Source organism: Limulus polyphemus, unplaced genomic scaffold (genome assembly GCF_000517525.1).
Source record: "Limulus polyphemus unplaced genomic scaffold, Limulus_polyphemus-2.1.2 Scaffold6479, whole genome shotgun sequence".
NCBI classification, from domain to species: domain Eukaryota; kingdom Metazoa; phylum Arthropoda; class Merostomata; order Xiphosura; family Limulidae; genus Limulus; species Limulus polyphemus.
The window spans coordinates 15,623-36,407 of NW_013672089.1; the positions used below are offsets into that span (position 1 = coordinate 15,623).

General features: G+C 32.9%; 1 protein-coding gene across 1 annotated transcript; it reads right to left on the bottom strand.

Annotated features, from left to right (window-relative positions):
* Window positions 1–164: 164 nt before the first annotated feature.
* On the bottom strand, window positions 165–20,178 carry LOC106473754. Its single transcript, XM_013934434.2, has 5 exons — window positions 19,958–20,178; window positions 14,223–14,316; window positions 12,803–12,962; window positions 10,477–10,632; window positions 165–1,992 (listed from the first exon to the last, which is right to left on the bottom strand). Exons 1-5 carry the CDS (start codon window positions 20,113–20,115, stop codon window positions 1,589–1,591), a joined length of 972 nt encoding a protein of 323 aa, XP_013789888.1. The 5' UTR covers window positions 20,116–20,178; the 3' UTR covers window positions 165–1,588.
* Between the last annotated feature and the right edge of the window lie 607 nt (window positions 20,179–20,785).

Below are 20,785 nucleotides of genomic sequence, written 5' to 3' on the forward strand. Positions count from 1 at the left end.
GCTGCTCTTCACCCCGAACTTTTTTTTTTTTTTGTCAACAAAGAAATGAAGACTCTTAATTTTATCTCAGGAAAATATTGTTTGTGTTATAAATATTCAGTCATTATTATGTATTAGACCATTATTGTGAGTTCGGCTGATTAACAAAATGAAATTCACAGATATTGGAGAAAAAAAAATTAATTTAATCTACAACACAAATACAATGTTATGTTTACTAACATATAAAACTTCAGTTTTTGAGGACACAGGTTTTATTCCTACATAACAGTTGTATTTCCCTGAAGTAGATCATGAAACACAACATACCTTGTCATACTGTCAAAGAGCACTCATCTATTGTTGTTTTGAAGTATTCAAGCCAAGGCAGTAAAAAAGGGAAATAGATCATACAAGATCAAAAATTACATGGATACTCTTCATCATAATTAAAAGTAATTTTTCTAGGATTCATTTAAACATAAAATAATTTATTTTGTCAAATTTAATCTAATGTTGCAGCAGATCAAGCCTGTAGGGTAAGTATTTCCTTCTTCTATATCATAGGAAGCCTTTAAAGGATTGTCATAAACTACACCTAACACGAAAAATACATACTGAACATGCTTTAAATTAGACATTAATTGTTGAGAATGGGATAAAGGTAATGATGAAGGAACAATTTAAAAAAAAATGCAGTTTGAGGAATCTACTTTCATTCCTCTTTCGAGTAGGCCATTTATAAACAATTTATCATTAATTTAAGGTGATATGGGCCTACTGATCAAGTTGTAAGTAAGTGTACCTCCTGCTTCGACCAGGAAACTATCAAACTTTCACTTCATTTAAAAAAATTAAAATGAGCAATAAAAAGGATGGGGTGATAAATGAAAAATAATAATAATTAAAAAACAGAAATTATTATTAATACAATCAGGAATGTGCCAGTCTATTCCTTAGGAGATAACAAGGGAATGCTTCAGCTGGAGTGATGATTGATTTTTCTTATTTTGACTCTTAAACAGTTTCCGTAAATTACCAAAAAGTCTCATGACAATTACACATGCATAAGGAACACTTAGGTCTATTGATGATTGGTTGATTATCACACACACACACAAAAAAACAACAAAAATAAACAAACAACTTTTTTATCTAACTAACATATAATAGTTTCAACTTAAAAAAAAAACATTGAAAAATATAAAAAAAAAGTATTTCCAATGATTACCATCTCCAGCATGGACCATAAATGTGTATGCATTAAATGATAAATAATAGTTTTTTTTAAGAATAATAATAATAACAATTCTAAAGAAAATTTACCGTTAGGAGCTTTTTCAGAAACTTTTACATATGCTTATGATAAAAACAGTTTCTATTCATGTTTATATTTCTATTTGTGTTATTCTACTCTTTCCCACCAGAAACATTGGTCATGGGAGGGTTCTGACTAAAAAGGAAGGATAGAAAAATAGAGCCAGTCTCTGGGTAATATTTTTTTGCTCTTTGTTTTTTTACAAGAATCTTCCACCATAGTGATAAAATCTGAAAAAATGAAGTAACTTATTAAAACTGATTTCAGGCAGTTGTAGGATTAATTCTACTATTATTGTACTCGCAATTTTTTATTGGCTGGTTCTTTGGGTGCCTCAGTTTCACTAACTTTGGATTTTTCTTCAACTTCATCACTTAAAACGGAACTGTCGAGGTTTGAATCCTCAGACTTTTCTGGACGAGTATCAAATGAAGAGATTTTTGAATCCTGGCTGTCATCTTCTGGCTCTTCAGAGTTGTTATCTGGTTCCTTGTCCACAACAGCATCTGTCGATGTTTGGTCATCTAGTTTTTCATCATGCTGGTGACTATTTGATTTACCATTTGGAGTGGCAGGGTTCTCATCTACTTCTGCTATGGGCATTCCTTCCAGCAGGGAAGGTTCAAGCTCTTTTGCCAAGTAGTGGGTCCACAGGGTAAGCTCCACTTTATGAGGAGTCCATTTCTCTGCCGAATCTACCAAGAGTCAAAAACCAGGTAAAAGTTGGAAATTTCTGATAAGGCATAATGTTTCAGTTTTATAACAGCACAGTCATAAAAATAGAGCTTTAAACCAAAAAACAGAATGAATAAATTCAAATATTGATTTATACATACGTGATTACATAAAATAAGGGTAGTAGTTAGTATTTCTCAGTTGCTCTATGGTACATTGTACGGCTACCACAGTGGAAAAAAATCATAAAACATTGCAGTTCAAATGGTATGTGCTTGAATATAAATTTAATTTACAAGTTAAATTAGTGAAGGTTTTAATGTATAAAAGTAAGATCTACTGAAAAAGCAAAAACTAAGATTGTATAGGATTCAAACCCAAATTTTTTTATGTACAATCAAGTAGTCTAATTAATCAAGCTCAAGCTATTGAGCTCAACACCACAACCAACAGACTTCATTTTATTAATTCGTTAAGATCGAAACTGTCGCAATTTTCAAGCTATATTAATCGGCCTTTAATGTTTAAAATTGACGTACGGCATTTTGGGTTGGACGTACCAAATTCAGGTTTTGAAGTAAACAGAAATAACTGAATGGAAAAATGAGCCAGAGTAAGACTTGAACTTGAGCACATGTTAGCCATCACAGCATTCTAATGAAATAAGTAGTTCTGAGAACCAATTTATTCAATTATTCATGAGCATAAGGTTGTTGTTTCAAAGGCCCACCAAGATAACAATAACAACTACAGTCATGTAATAAAACAAGTACTGTAGCTACAAGCTTTATACAGAAACCACTTACTTGTAATAGCTTTTTTTTTTTTATAAAAGCACTAACATATTTATTTTCATTATAAAATTTACATAACGTTAACTTGTTGGCTACCTGAAATTCCTCAGATAACTAGAAATCTTCTCTACAATTTTTTCATAATATAGCTAAATATCTAGGTGCAATTAATTAAAAAAAACAAAAACTCGAGCTCTTTCGAATAGTTAACTATTCTTCTTCTTCAGGAAACTAAAGGATATATAGGATTTCCTTTACGATAAACTAAGTGTCCAAGTGTTAATTAACAAAGTAGACGGTACTTTAAAAACAAAACTCCACATGCAGAGTGTTGATTGTATTATAAATAAATAAGTGTTAAATTGAATCAGCTTCAGTGAAAAAAAAATATACAAAATTTCCTTCAGAGGATAATTACCGAAAAGAAGTAGAAAGAAATTCTCTCAGATGTATTAGACAAAGGGGACTGTAATTTATAATCACACAAGAATGCCAATAATTGTCCCTAACGTAGTGTTTGTTTTCATTATTTTGCAATTGTAGAAACATATGCACATGATAGCTTTACGACCATCTGGAATGACCACCAGCAGTATTGTTTAGCAACTGACCTTCGTGATGACAGTTTGGTATTATTGATTAGATAGCATAAACATGTTGCCCACACCTTGGGCAGAATGAAATTCCCTGATTTCCTCTGATCAAAATATGTTGTAACAATGAATAAATAACACACAATGTTAAAATAGATAAATAATTACAAACCACCTAAGATACCCACTGAACCCAAACTTCCCTTCTGCACCTGCTTACCACATCATGTAAGACAGAGTTCCCTGATCACAAAATAGTTGAAAAAATTATGTGATTCTTACTATCTCCAAATTGACCTGAAAGTTATTATGAAACCCAAATTCAGACTAAAAAGTTTTTTCCACTACAAAGATTGTTTGGCGACTGCCCATTGTTCACATCTCATCTACTTATACATGTGTAGAGACTGTAAGGCCTTCTATATTGGTGAAACCAAACGTCACCTTAAAGTACAAGCATTTGAACATATGTGCATATCTATAAAAACTGGAAGACCGGTTAAAAACCCTCCCAACTCAGCTATCTATCAGCACAATACAGAAACAGGACATCCAATTTCTCTTTCCAACTTTAAAGTTCTCTCAACAGCCAAACATGATACTAAACTTCTAATAAAAACTCTTCTTCCATCCCTAAATAACACACAGTTTTCACTTGATTTAAATCTATTTTAATTTTGTTATTTCTTATGTATATATTTCTGTTGTAATTACAAATATTGTTTGTTTGTTTTGTACCTCTAGATTATTGATGATGGAATTTTGATCATTCCGAGACATTTAATAAATCTTCCTATTATCACATTTGTGTTGTGCTTCATCATTACAATTACAAACATTTTTAATTCAGACCAATCTCTGGCCTCTAAAACGTTTACTCTATATGTTTCAAGATTTTCCACATCATCATCTACTACATAATCTCCATAGTAATTATTACCTCTATCTCAAGAGCATACCGTGGTCTGAAAGTCCATAGTTTTACAACAATACTAAAAACTATTAATCCAATTCTGTTAAGCTGTGCATCCTCATCTTTACCATCAGCCTTTATTCTTTCCTACCCCTAACATCTTGCTTGACAAACAATTTGTTTTTTTTTTATTTATTTCGCACAAAGCTACACGAGGACTATTTGCCCTATCCGTCCCTAATTTAGCAGCGAAAGACTAGAGGGTAGGCAGCTAGTCACCACCACCCGCTGCCAACTCTTGAGCTACTCTTTTACCAACAAAAATTGGGGTTGACCATCACATTATAATGCACCCACAGCTGAAAGGGCGAGTATGTACAGTGGGATGGGGATTCGAACCCACAACCTTCAGATTGCTAGTCAAGTGCCTAACTACCTGGCCGTGCCAGCCCTATTTCTCGGATATCTGATGCATTAAATTACAGATTATTAGATAAAAAAAGGATGTATTTAGTCATTCAGTGATGCACATTCAGCTGTTTCTATGTTGATTCATGGATAACAAATACTGCTGTATTCTCAGAAACCTTTACATGTGTCACGTTATTAGTTTCTCTTAATGAAACATTCTTTATTTGAATATTTTTTATTTGATGTTTTCCAAAACTTATTATTTCCAAATCACTGATATTATACATCTCCATTGATATTTTGCTATGTATAGGTTTTTCTTCACTTCCACTTGCGGTATACTATCTGTATCTTGGAGATACTGCCTGTCTACAACTCCTGCCCAAGATGTACTACATATCGTGATTTTGTGTGCTATAGACAATGCTTAAGTGATGTAATTTTAAAACAAAATTATAGAATTATTAGTTATTTTTTATAATAACTGAGCATGTGTAAGTACTGATATGATATACCAAACCAAATAGTGGTATTGACCGTCACATTATAACATCCCCACGGCTGAAAGGGCGAGCGTGTTTGGTGTGACGGGGATTCGAACCCGCGACCCTCAGATTGCGAGTCGAGCGCCCTAACCACCTGGCCATGCCGGGCCTATTATATAGTTTAACCACACTTATCAAACCTTATTGAAAAAATTTTAATACTCTTGGTACACATGGAATATTTATATTCATTCTTGAGAAATTTCAGAATACTGAGAATAAACACTAGGTACTCTCTTTTGCAAACATACAAATTAATTTAAACAACTGTCGCTCTCATCACAATAAAATACGCATGCTAAAAATTTTATCACCTGTTGTTATCATTTCCATCAGTTAAAGAGGTATATTTTACAACTGTGCCTTGCTCTTGATAAAAATACAAACTGAAATAGCGGGATCCACCCGAAGTGTTATTTTGCTAACACTACCCGATTTCAATAAAAAAACACTCACATTAAAATTTTTCAGAGACAATGTTCCGAAATGTTTCTTGATAATTAACCCAAGAAAACTTTGAAAGGACTCTCAACTTTTTAGTTAAGATACTTAAGTTCAATCATTCAAGAATTGAAAGGCACGTAGGGCTAGTACTTAATTACTTTTTCCATAATGCAAATGGATGGAAATAGTTACACATTTTCCAAGGATGGGATGCCAGTCCATTGCAGTTTAATTCCCAGCAATTAGCTGGTACCTATTTTACAAACGGGTAGATTACAGCAAAGTGGAACATGTAACCTTGTGATTCATTGTTTAAATAGATTGAATAAGTAGAGTTGTTTAAACATTTGTTTAACAACAAGTAAAAGCTTGGCATTGTCTATTCTTTCATTGGGGTGTGTGTCTTATCCAGAAGATTTTCCGTAACATAAAATTAAATATTTTTTTCAATTAAGCTTCCAGCTTTTTCTTCCTCACAACCAATTTCTTTTTTCCCAAAACATATAATAATTTTACTCTTGATTAAAGCTTTTATCAAGTGTTTTATATTATTACACTGAATTTGATGCAAGTTTATTTATTAAAATTCCAAAATTAATTCCCATTAACAAATAAAACAGAAGTTAAAACAAATTTTTTTAAGTTCAAACATTACCTACTTAAAGATTAAACGTGTATGACGCTGTTACGTAACACATTAAGATAAAGAATATAACTATTCATTTGATAAGACAGAGAAGTTCAAGTAATTCTTTACAAGAACATTTAAACTTTTCTTAAGTTTGATTACTGACAATGAGTTTTATTTAGTTATTATAATTTATGGTAAAGTTTTAAATATCTTGTTTTATAAGTAAACGATTTAGAAGACTGAAGATAAGTTAATCATTGTGATACTACGAAGTTTAGGAGATTTAACAATCACAAATTCTATTCAAGGGTATGAAAATCCAACATACATATCATATTAGGCTGTCATAGTTTGTTTAAAAATTTTATATTTTGGCCAGAAGAATGTTAACATCTTCCTGACCCAAAAATTAAAATGAGTTTCAAATATATAGCCACCTCTCCACATGTACATGTACCAAGTCTTTGAATTAAACACCCACCCTTACATGTAATAATACTGAGCCACTTTATGATGCAATATCAGCGTTAGAAAATAGTCCTCCAAAAATAGGGTGGTGACGATCATGCGTACACTAAATGATGAGGCACATGCTTGAAGTAGGAAGAAAAGGTGGGTAGTTCTGTAGGGAGGTGAGTATCTACCTAAGACACATTTCTAGGTAAGGAAAATGTTAATTTCCAAAATTTTACTTGCCTATCCACAGAACAGATAGCTAGAATCCCACACTGAGGTGATGAAGAGACCGGTGTGGATAGAGAAAATTAAAAGGATGATCTCCACTCTGATAATAAAGCAACAGAAAGAGAAAACTATTGAAGTGTGTCATTCAATAAGGGGAGAGGAAGATTCTAGTGGAATCATCACTCTGTGGGAGACCACACACATCTAAAGCATGTAAGTCTCCACTTAACACAATATCTATAGTCAAAAGAACCTCCCGTTTAGTGGTAAGGTGTCACAAAGATGGGTGAAATGTAAATACTGCTCAACCATCCATATATCTCTGGGAGTTGGCAGACATACTTTCTTGTAGCTAGGGTAATAAGTCATACAGTACATGAGAAATACTTATACAGAAAGAAGGTGCAGGGAAAAATCTGCACCCCAAGGAAAATGCAAGACCCTTTAAGCTGGTTCCAATCATCAGGAATAGTCCAGTTCTGTTAGGTATAGTGGCCTGTGCTACAGTTCTAGGTGAACACCTCTCCCATACTTCTGATCTAGGGTGTATCCAATTCGTGTCATACCAATGAGATTACACTAACACTAAAGGGGAACTCTCTGTATTGCCCCCCCCCCCAGCAACTTGGTACTTGAGAAGCAAGAGTTCCCCCACTCCACTGAAAGACTGTGCAACTGCAACTGGTTACTACAAACAGGAGCTGATGGCAGGGAACCACACTTGTATAGCTTAAAAGGTAAAATACTGTAATTGCTGAAGCAGTCTTGCAAAAAAATCCCATCTCAACAGCAACATTCAGCAGGGGGCAGATAAGCTTAACACTTTTTGTTATCCCTACTTGATGTACTGTCTCCAATATCTATATATTTTGTATGTTGAGATGGGTCCTTGTTCTATAGAAGTTGCAAGAAATAGAAATAATGAACAACTCGTATCTTTAGAGCCTTTGGGGAAGATTGAAGAATGGTGACTCGTGGGGAGATGAAACCTAGAGGCAGAAGAAATTGCAATGATGTGTAATGAACATAGGACAAAGGTTTTTGCAACAGATGCTGTGAGATAGTGAATTACATGAGAGGCAACATGAGAAAGATGAAAGGTTTCATCATAGACAGAGGAATAAACACACTAGATGAGTTGGTTAACTTCTGATTGGAAAAGACAGAAGGAGTTAAGAAATGACAAGAACAGGAAACTTATAGCAAATAAAAACAAAAAGATGACATCATTTGTCTGAAAAGAAACATTACAAGCAAGAAAACAGTAAATTGTTAAAACAGGGCAAAGGAGTCTATCAAGATCTGAAGGATCATACAGAAAAGAAAGGGAAGGGAGGGTGACTGGAGCAAACATACATCACCCTCCTGAGCAACTTAAGCCTTAGAGAGGAAAGAACAATTGGGGGATAAAATCAACCTGTTAATGCCATTAAAGTATGTGAGAGGCATAAAAGGCAACTGATAATGAGAATAAAATACTTTGCAAGAGAGAAATGATACAGTAAATAGGAGATAAAAGAAAAGGTTTGAACAGAGGACATATAAGAGTCCTGAGAACTAAGCAGAGGTTTTTGTTCAAAGCAGGGACCAATCATGAAGATTGACTGAATAGATGGGCTTAGAAGAGGTCTATAAGCACTGGAGGAAGGAAAGATAATGTACATAGAATAAATGGAAGGTTGTTAAAAAAGTCGTTCTGTAACCAGTAATTAAAACCAGAAATAAAAAAGGAAGTATAGTGAGAAGAGTTGAACAGTTTGTGGCGATAAATTACAAGGGTTGACGGATTACAAGAATGAGCAAGAAAAACTTGTCTACCTTGCAAGGGACTGGAAAAAAGACACATGTGAAGATGAATGCATGGCATATTGTGGTGAGAGATGGATGTCCGAGGCTGAAATAAAAAGGGTCCTTCAAGATGAAAAAATAGTGGCCCCAGGATCGCTATAAGGTGAAAGAGTAGAAACCATGACTGAACTGGCTCAAGAGAGTTAATAAGAAAAAAACCCATAAGGAATACTGTGAGTTAAAGATAGCATATTGCCTGGAAAGAAGTCAAACAGGAGGATAAGCATTCAGAAAGAGGGTGGACCAATCCAGACTCAAAGGGAATATTATCAGGGTCATGGAGTCTAGGACTGGAGACCAAAAAGGTGAAAACATGGTGTAAAGAGGAACCAGAAATACATTAATAAGAGCACTCCCAAAATGGTAAAAATTTACAGAAAGTCCAGATGTAAGAACCACTCTGTCAGAAGGATTCAGTCGAAGAGAGACAGTCAATCCACCACTAAATTTCAAAGTTCCCAGAGTAAATAAACCAACAGCCAGATATTATCGAGGAGCTTGAAAAAAAAAAGAGGTCCCAAAAGCAGACAGTTTAATTGTTAAAATATATCAAAACAGGATATCTAGACAACTGTTACAAAAGATGTTAGCATGCCTACTGAACTTTCTATATGTCAATGATGGTGATGTGGAAAGAATGTTCCACAGGAGAATACACCCCTGAAAATGGTGAAGTTATCAAGAACCATATTCAGCTAGAGGTATGTCTGAACAGGTGTAAGTGGGAATAGAGGTGGAGGAGGATTGATGCTCAGAGTCATGTGGAAACATTCAAACCACTACAACAGTGAGATGTAAAGAAAGACAGTGAATCACAAGATATATTCCATTAATATCCCAGAATTTACTGAAAAGAACAAATCAAAAAAAAAAGAAGGAAATGAGAAACAAGAGCCCCCAAAAGAAACAGGACCTTCTGCATAGGAAGAGAAGAAGACATAAGAACCTTGAAAACTGGAAGCTCCATATCTTGGAAATGTAAAGAAGGTTGAGCCCACCCAGAAAATGAGGTGATGAAGACACCTAAATGAATTAGATACAGAACTGGAGACAATATTGACTTAGAAGCTTAAAGGAGAAGGTAGGAATCAACAGAAGATGCCTCCCAGGATAGGGCTATGAGACATTAAAATTGACAACAGATATTATTATCAACATATGATATACTATAAACCAGTACTAGTACCACCGGTGCTGATGGCCCAGTACCACGGATACCAATACTGGTACCGACTGCAAACCCTGGTATACACTAAATGCTTAAGAGGAGTACTGTTCATGGAGGATGTATTGTCTCCTACTGGTGGAAAACTATAGTCTAATGCTGATTACGTCATAGATTGATGCAGTACCTGTTATTATGTGTAGATGTTGGAGTTTCATTCAAAGACTTGGTTAGTGTGCAAAAAATTTTCAGTAGTAGTGCAAAGTATTAACTTTCTGTTCTGTGGAGAGGGGAGTAGCATTTTTGTAAGCAATTTTTAATCCCCCTTTCGTTTTAGTGTTGTTGTTTTTTATATAATGGCTAAGACAATTTAAATAACAAAATTTCGCATAATTTTTAACAATTTTATACTTTTTTGTCATTTTGTACATAAACACACTCGATTCCTTGTGATAACTCTAAAATCATCAACTTACTTTGCTTATTCAGTCGATCACAGCACTTCTTAATCTGTTCGTTATAATTCAAGTATTCCGCTACTGTATAGTCAATTGCTTCAACACCTGGTGTCGACAACATACTTTCATCAGCCATGAATGCAACCTGCTCGGGGTAACCTGCTGCCAAAATAGCTATAAAAAATATTAACGGGATTAATACTTTACAATTTTAATGTTTTACCTGACTATACTTTGAGTTATTAGCTGGGAAAGATTTCAAGAGCATAAGGCTGAACTTCATATAAAATTAAGACACTACATGCTTTACTACTGTTCATATAACTTGGTATTCTTCTTTAAGAATGAGCTTTCAATTACACAAACAGAAGCAAGGAACTCTTGATTAAAAGGAGTAACAAAGAAACATAAAACTGTAGGTCAAAACTTCAGAATTCATTATTTATTAATTTTTTAAAAAATACAAGTCTCAATACTTTGTAACATTTCTACGTAGTAAGTACCGAACTTTCTGTCAAATCCTGAACGATTATAATAACAAAATAACAAGATCAAAATGTTCATTCAAGGTCTTCAGTTGTGCGTTTGACAAAAAAAGTCATTTCTAATCTTATCATACAACAGGCTTTTAGCAAATTTCGAAATCTATGTTCCAGTTTTGTGGAAATACAAGAAGTATTATTAAAATCTTATAAACTGATTGTATACAATTACTGTAATACATCTAATAATTTATGAGTTGATTAGAATAATATGTAAAGCTAAATTAAAAAAGATAAGTACTCTAATGATTCATAGAAATGATACCACAATACACATAACTTGTATGTCTATATATTTATTTGATCATTCAGCTGGATTTTCTTGATATCATCCCGATTTGTGGCACACTAACTTCAACCTATAATAGATTATACTGATTTCATTTAATTGCTTCTGCTTCTTTAATTTACAGATGTTTGTCAGTCAACCATTCAACCAGAGTTTTAACCTAGAGCAATGTTTCTTATGTACTTACATATCAGTGGTCCACAACAGCTTAGGAGACAGTGAACCAATGCCTAGTGTCAAAAAGGTTGAGAGATACTGATCTAGAGAACCTCTCTATTAAGCTATTAAAAAGTATGAATGAGTACAGATTTCCAGCAGGTATCAAGTAGCCACAATATACAGTAGATTATAGAGTAAGTACAGCAGAAAATAAACTGAGCTCATACAGCAAATACAAGTGGAAAAATATCATCTTTATTCACAACAATGAATTTCAATTCCAATGAATGGCATCATTATTAACATTCTTCTCGTTGCTATTTCATTTCGTAGCCCAACATAGACAGATAATATAAGGACTAGGTTTATTAGTAGAATGTTGTCACAGTTTATATTCTGTAGCATTCTCTAGCTTTTGTTCTGTCAACATTTCAAGACTTCAAATGGAGTTTTCAGATTTGAACAAAACACTGAAGAATGAAATATGACATTAATATAAAGTAACAAGCATTCCATGTTAATTTTTGATGACAGCAGAGGTCAAGAGTCATTCTGTTTTCTATATGATGAGGTCAAGATTCATTCTGTTCTGTTTACGATGAGGTCAACAGTCATTTCGTTTTGTGTGACAAGGTCAAAAGCCATTCTGTTCTGTGTATGAAAAAGTCATTCTGTTCTGTGTGTGATAAGACCAAAATACATGCTGTTTTTGTTTGACAAGGTTAAGTCATTCTCTTCTGTGTATGATGAGATCAAAAGCCATTAGTTTCACCGAATGATGAGGTCAAAGGTCATGTTCTCTGTACAATAAGGTCAAAAGTCATTGTGTTCTCTGTATTGTGAGTTCAAAAGTCATTCTGTTCTCTGTATAATGGTGTTTAAAATACAACTGATTTCTAGGTCTTTGTAAGTTCGTTCTAATACTTAGCTCCTCTGTTATTTTTACCTAGGTGTATGCAGATAGTATTATTAAGCTCCATGATCTGTATTTGCCTTTAGCATATAAAAACTGACTAGAATGAAGAAGGCTAGTTGCATCTTTATGTTCCCAAGTTATCCAAATCTTACTTTCTACCTAGTGTATACTTTTCCTTTGTCACCAACATATATGAAGAGAATCATATTAAATCAGTCAATTCCACTTCTGTTTCCCAGATCTGAATAAGAAACCTCAAAATACCACTAAAGAAACCAATGAAGAGACAGCAGAAGCTAATGATAAACTTTTCAAATAAGTTAAGTAAAATATCCGAGTCAATGAAAAAGTTAGTATTAAGTTATATATTGATAAGTTATTACTTTCTAGCACTTATCAAGTACTTCTATCATCGTACAATAACAGCTATTAATATACCTGAAGCTGTGGCTGGCCCAACCCCTTTCAGTGTTGTAAGAGCTGTAACAGCATTAGAGATGTTAGGGAGTTTTCGAAAAGCCTTTTTACTCGTTTTCTTGACTGCTGTCTCAGTGTTGATTCTAACGAGATCCATCAGGCGTGGGCGGAACTTTCCTCTCTAAGTAATAAGAATTTGAATTTAACACTTACATGAATATTCTTACATTATTACTGACCGTAAGGAACTAAAGAATTAAAATCATAAATAATATTCAACGTTAAAAGTATTTCTAGTAGTCTAAAATACACAGATATTACTTTACTGTTTATTAGACAATAAAACTACATTAATTTCATCTGAGCTAAATAAAGAATAGTAATAAAACTATTACATTGAAGGTGAGAATAATGTTGCCTATATATATATATACAACATAGCACTAACCCTAAACGCAAAGATAAACTTATGCTAAAGATTTAATGTAACAATATTCGTTTACTATAATCTTGAATAATGATTATATGTTAACACACGTTATATGTTATATAACATGTATGTTATATAGTGTTTAAGTAGAACTTTGTTTTATACAATAAAGTATAATTTCAAAACTTGCAAGGTATGAAAAATTTTAGTTTATGAGAAATGTGATAGAAAGTTAAATGCTTCTCTGTGGTTCATTTTTAACTGACTTAAAAGTTAAGACATCGTCACACTCACACGATGTTAAGCAAAGGACCCTCTAAACTGTAAACCTCAGTTAGCTTCTTAACAACACTTTGATTAATGTACTTAGCCTGCATCAATGTTGTTTTGATACAGAAATTTAAAATCTGAAATATTTTCTTACATTTTGTCAACTAAACTGATACTATGTACCCTAGTTTGGCAAAATAAAAGTTAAGATAATGTGATCTGTTTTTTTGAAAGATATAACTTTAAAAGAGAAAACGACAGGTTGACGTATCTTGTATCCTAAGGCAGACACATTCATTTTTGGAAACTACTCCAGTTGGACTTGACTGACAAAGATGGGAGACAGTTTAAATAATACTTATTTGTAGTAATAAATATTGAGTTAGTGTTTAAAAGTCCACACTGAACTTATACGTGCATGTTCATTTTGACACAAGTAGGAGCACTTCATGTATAAGAATTAAGATAGGAGCTGTCTGCTAAGGAGCTTATAAAGATAGGAGCTGTCTGCTAAGGAGCTTATAGCCCTGATAGCTCAGCCAGAAGAATATCAGTCTCACTGCTAAGGAGCTTATAGCCCTGATAGCTCAGCCAGAAGAATATCAGTCTCAGAACACTAGTGCAAGCTAGAGAACCTTGAATTCAAACCCTGGCCAGGGCATAGTATTGTTATTCCTTAAAAATAAATTGTTACAATTGGTGATGAAGTAAAACATATTAAAAGCTATAATAATGGCTCACAATCTGTTTCCATTTGGTTATTTGTATCAATTCTTCATGGGTGATGTGAGGGTCCTTCCTCGTACGTATGACCTTAGGAAGCTGTTCTTGATACCTAGAAGCAAGAATAAACATCATAAAACACCAGTCTGATTAATTAAAATACTCATTGGATACATAAGAGATAAAAAACATTTCAGAAATGTTTCACTCACGTCAAAAATTTTTAGATATCAATCATAAGCAAAAAACTTTAATTTGATGAAGTTAAAAATAGATTAAGATTTAGGAATATAAACTAAAAACTCATAAAGTACATTGTAACGTAGAGATACAACACAGATTATAATGTACTTTCAACCACCTATTGGTTTGGACTCCAAGTATACTGAATTTTTAGATTAGATTACTATACATCTTCTTAGTCATACAACCAAGAATTAAACTTTTTTAAGTCTTGAGCTTTTCCTTGCCAAATAAATTAGTTCGAAGTACATACAATGTAAACATATGAAAATAAATATTAAAACCAAGAAAGAATTTTTAAAAATCACCTATTACATATACATATAAGTAAACGATTCATGCATATCTAATAAGGAAAAGCTCTCTTAACAAAGATCAATATAATACTCTCAAAGGAAAGGAACGTTCAAAGCATATCAAATATGTAAAAAAAACCTCTTTGCCTGAAAGCAGCCTTTTACCATGCATGAGGTCTCTTGTGGCAATTAGCATGAAAAATCAATATGCCCCAACCATGTCTTTAATTAAAGTATGCTGGTAAGTTCCATCTACTCGCAAAATTGGCTCAACGCTGAGTGGTATCTGCAGAAAAGTGCATGCAAGGAGGAGGCTTTTTTTTTCAATTTATAACAGCTAGTTACTAAAACTGTTTTCTGTTTTTTACACCTGATCTCCATTTCAAAACTTTCTTGAATATTAACGGCCTTAAAAGGCAAGGACTATAATCACTTATAATGATAAAGATTTTTTTGTTCTTCTATTCACCAGAACTAATCAGTCCCATTTTTAGTGCTTCATGTAGCATTAATAACCAATAGTTCTATACAGATGTAGGAACACATTCACAACTCAATGCTGTCAATAACTGATACGAGAAGGAAAGCACACACACACACACCCTGAATCACTATAATCAATAACACTCTTAATGATATACAATAGTATCAACGATTCAGTATGATTTTTTTTAGACATACAATACACTGGTGTCTGTACATTATAATCTCTTCCATGCTTTACTTGTTTGGACAATTTTAAAACATCTTTTACTATTTTTCTTACCTTTAAAACTGTTCTAACATAAATACTCAGTCAGACACCAAATGCTAAATAAACTGCTGAATATGAGAGCTTGAAATTCAATTAAAGTCAAAAACGTCTACTTAACTAGCATTTAATGATAGTATTAGGCAGGTAGGCTTGTACCTGTTAATATATATTTAAATGCGTGAATCATACATAACTGTGAATGACTAAAACTTTTGTTAATAATAACTTCTACATGTACAAGTGTTTTCTTAATTTCAAGCGGCACACACCTAAATGTAAACAAAAATAGAAAAAACATGCATGTTACTTATATGAAGCCTTTCATATTTCTAAATTAAATAATGTATAATTATCTTATTTAAATGGTAGTTAAGAAAATCATTTCCATTTCCAGCTTACTAATATTCGTTAGGGTATCACAATTTTGTTTTTTTACTTTCTCGTTAGTTTTATGAACATCCATATACTGAAACTGGCACAAAAATATCCATGCACATGGAAAAGTAAACTAACTCGTGACGTACAACAGCTCATATACTAACACCAGAGTGCTCATTATACAAAAAAACTATCTTCATACACTATATTTGTTTGCTCCAAAAGAAATCTTTGATCGCATTTATACTCAGATGAGTATACTCATTAATCTCCGAGCTTGTTAAGAAAAAAAATTGGAAAGTTTAAAGAATGATAAGGCTCCTGGACCAGATAATATTTTTTCCTAGGGTTTTGAAAGAGGTTAAGGATTGGGTATTTAAAATACTTGTTACTATTATTTGAAAGTCCTTGCATGATGGGTAGGTGCTAGAGGATTGGTAGTTTGTTTAAGGGAGTTTAACGAAAAGCTTGATAAATATTTGAATGACAAGGACGGCTTTGAGTTTTTCTTTTCATATGTATAGGTTAGTTAAGTGGATGGTACTGCTAGGTGGACCAATAGGTCCTTTGTTGTCCTTAAATGTTAGAAACATGAGCATTAACAAAGAATCATATATACATGTCAGTACATAAGTAAAAAAAACGAATTAAAAACCAGCACATTACAATACGTAGTTCGTTACACATATTAAGAAACACATTAGTTACATGCACATGGGTTATTTTTTGCCCTAAAAAAAAAGTACCATATGGTTAAAATAGTATGATGCTGGTCATCTGTTGTTCTCACTGTTGTGAATTTTTACATATGTTTGTGAAATTGAACACAAATAACTAAGATATTCATTCAGCATATATTAACTGAGATATTGTTGATATTTTGCTCTTAACTTTTTGTTCATCTTTCAAGAGTTACTCTGAAGGACTTATTAAACTACAAGTATGTTTTTCAACCAGTATATATAAACATTAATCTTAAAATCTCAAATGACATGCAAGCAATTTCACCTACAATGGTATACACAATATTATTACAATGAACAAAGTAGCAGGATAAGATGCTAATATTCTAAAGAAAAAAAAAAAGAGCACACAAAGCAAGTTGACAGAAAATGAATCAAACTTGTAAAATCTTGTCAATCTACTTTGACTTCTTTTTTCAACTTTTAGCTTCATTGCTTTACATGTTTTCTACACATACATGTAACCATATATCCAAACCAATTATGTTGCTTTTAAACACAACTACAGTTTTGTGACTTTGAGTATGAAAGTGTTTCACGTGTCTACCTGCTTGTTTCTACTGAAAACTATATTTTATAGATAATTTTAATGCATCCTTGACACTTTTATTATGCTATTCCAAAATTTAAAATCTTATAAAATATGTGTTTAAAATACACAAGTATCATTTTAAAAGTTCTCCAGTTTTTTTTTACATTTAGCTCAAATATTTCAAATTATATCAGAAAATACTAAATTCCCCTCTCTCAACTACTGACTTTTCTTGTTTTTACTGATGTTGAAGTGAGTATCGGAAGCTGTTCCAAGAACAAATATATTTGTAAATAAGTGTTAATGTATGTTTGACAGACTACAGCTTCCATTTGGTCCAGAACTACAGCTGTACAATCTTCAAACTCTGCTTGGTTAGCTTGTGTGAGCATGAATCACTAACTAGTAGTCTTACAGAACATGTACGCTGCACCTGCTAATCCTTGATAATGTAAATATGCATTTACTATGACTTGTAAGGCTTCTCATGTTACACTGAATCTATATTAAGGCTAAAAGCTTGTAAAGATGAAGTAGCAATACATGTGTTTCTCTGTGTTATGTAACAGCTTTTCAGAACCAAGAATAACAATGCATCATAATTATAACACCACATACACTATGGATATTAAAGATGTCACAAGGATTTGTGATTGTGTGTATTTATACTCTGAATTTTAAACTATCCATATGTACTTCCTTTCCATTTCATTACCATGTAAAAACTTAACCAACTAATATAACTTACTAAAGAACAGTGGTTAAAAATTTTTAAAAATCTATGTACATACAGTGAACTTGTACATAAAAAATTTACCCATTTATAAGCTAGAGCCAACATTAACTGTCTAACTCAAGTTTTTGGAGCTTGAACTGTTCACGTATATGTATAGAAGTGCTGTTACCCAACAAAACAATCCTCTACACACTATTCTTAATCATAGCCGAAATACTTTCTTCATAGGTGTAGTAAGTCAGAATGAAGCAATACCCTCAGCTTTAGTTTAAACACAAAATCAAGTACTTTAGGATAAGTCTTTATTCCACTCAAACTTCATTTTATGTTAATAAGAATCTTCAAACATTTAAGGTATGTGTGGAAGATTACACATGATCAAACTTTTTCTCAAGATTACCATACCATTATTGAATACATCATTCCTAAACAAGATTTGATGAAGACTCCCAGTATAAGGACAAGGAACCATTTGGTTCTTCATGGTTGCCCTTGAGAAAAGTAAATATTTAAAAACAAACTTTATTTTTCAAGGAATAATCTATTCTGCTCTTAAGCTCTTATAAAAAAAAATAAGCAGCCTCCACTACTGTTGATGGCAACTCATTCCATAAGCCAATCACCCCATTAGAAAAATAAAACCGTTTTAATTGGAATCTGGCTAGTATTTTACAAATATTAAACTCGCATCCTCTCATCTTGCTGTTTTCAGAATACAGAACAACAAAATCATATGTTTTTAATCTTTAGAATAAAGCACTGTTTATTAATGCACAGTAACGGGTTAAATGTTTTTAGGTTTAGCGAGTTTAACTTCATTCTCAAGTGAGCTAGATTTCATTGGTGTAGGAAAAGTTGTCAATTTATAGCCAATTCCTAGCCTTGTTAGTTTTTCTAGGCCATTGTTGCACATATCTAGATGTTAGAATATCACCTTTTTATTTTTCCATTAATCATTTCATATAAAAGCTGAATTTTAATACTGTGCTCTAAGTGTTTCAGTACTTAATTATTAGTTCATATCAATCTTCTGAATTTACATGATTTAATGGTTTTAAGACAATAAAAAAATCAAAATTTATTTTGGCATGAAAAAAAAGTTGGTATATGAGCAGAAAAACTACGTGTATTCCATATTTTTCTTTGGGCAATTCTGAAACCTAAAATTTCATATTACAACAATCCTAAACTTTCAACGAGATAACTAAAACTCAAAGTTAACTTTAAACCTTGCGCCCAGCTCATTCTTGCACAGAAATATTTCCATTTTTACTTAAGGATAGTTTGTTTGATTACATAATGTATATATCTGGCACTATGTTATTTCAAGTTTTTCTTTTAAAAACGATGCATAATGCTATATTTACTTCGGTTAGTCTTTGGCTTGCTGAAACTAATGTTACATTTCCTACGTTATAAAATGATCTATGTAGTGTCATAACTAATAATAATATTACACATTCAACTCAAGCAAGGAAATATTTTCATTTCGTTAAATGAAGTTTCTGTTTTCACTTCAACTAGTATAGTCCTATTCTTAATCTGTTTTGTTTTTATATACGACCAAGTTATCAATAAGTATTACTATTAGGGCTAACCTATTGTATCCTTTGGGTAAAAAAATGTCAATATACAATAACATTTACTTATTTAAAAAGACTACGTTTCGTTAGTTAATAATAATAGAGACAGTAATGCTGGAAGTTACTGCTGTGCCCCGATATATCCGTCAATGCAGCTGCTGCGTCTACCGACTTTCCGCCGTGATCTTTACCTCTGCGTTGAACACCCCAAAGTACGACACCCATGATCCCGTCAGCTTTCAGCGCCCACAAAAATACCTTGAGGAAACCACGTGTCCACACGCGCGTCCAGACAACTTATTGATTACCACGTGATAAGACTTTTCAATTAATATCCGCGCGAAAGGTTCAAAAGTAGCAAACTCTTTGGCATACAGCTGCAGTTTACAATCTTAACCACACAACACTCACAAAGCCCTTGTAAGTCGAAGTACTAAGGTGATCGGCCTTGAAGCTTGGCTTTGGCACAAGCGACGCTTCTCACTTACCAAGTATCCAAGTTGATAAATTCCTCTGGCCCCTTTTTCTTCGTTCTCAAAGCAGCTTTAAGTTGCAAAACATCTTTGTAAAGAGACAGTGCATAATCCCACTGCGCCGGTGTGGCTCTCATAAAGAACATTAAAGTGGAATCGTTTACACCAGCCATAATGCAACACGTACAGTAGTCACCCTTCAGACGTCGATCGTGTCCCTCACTGCTACCCAATGATAAGGCAGTATGAGACAATGAAACGATGAAAACGTAGGTAGTTCCGGTTATTGCCTATAGATGGCAGCACAAACACAACAAAGCAGATATTATCATTCTTGTAAAGCTGAAAAGTGAGTATAAAATAAAATTTATAAATCATAATTATATGCAAAGATAAAGAGAGTCTGAGTATAAGCTAGTTGAATTTGAAATAAAACAGAAAAATTCATGCACTAAAATATATGAGGCTGAAATATAAATGTGTTACTCAGTCACAAATGTAATAAAAATATTAACTGAAGCCGTATACATGTATCGTGTTTTTTGTTTTGTTTATAGTTTTTCAAGAACCATTAATAATGTCATACTTTTTTCAGTAGAAGTAAAAAAAATGGATAAGCTAACGTAATGATGGTTGAAGTCCGGATGAGATGATGTCGCGATAAGCAGTGAGGTAAATGTACCCAAAATAAATAAATAAAACATATTTTTTGCTTTTAATAAATCTAAAACTAACTATACAAAATACAATAGAAAACGCAATAAAATGCAAATTTAGCACAAACATTAATTGACAATTTAATTATTATTTCGTTGGCAAAAACAACTGATTTGTGGTTAAGCA

Bases quoted from the DNA above. Each gene is read 5' to 3' on its own strand.
- LOC106473754 (XM_013934434.2), bottom strand. From the start codon at position 20,115: ATGGCTGGTGTAAACGATTCCACTTTAATGTTCTTTATGAGAGCCACA. The intron at 12,963-14,222 runs GTGAGCCATTAT...CTTATTACTTAG, and splicing joins TAACCAAATGGAAACAGATT to AGAGGAAAGTTCCGCCCACG. The intron at 1,993-10,476 runs GTAAGTTGATGA...GACTCTTGGTAG, and splicing joins TGATCGACTGAATAAGCAAA to ATTCGGCAGAGAAATGGACT.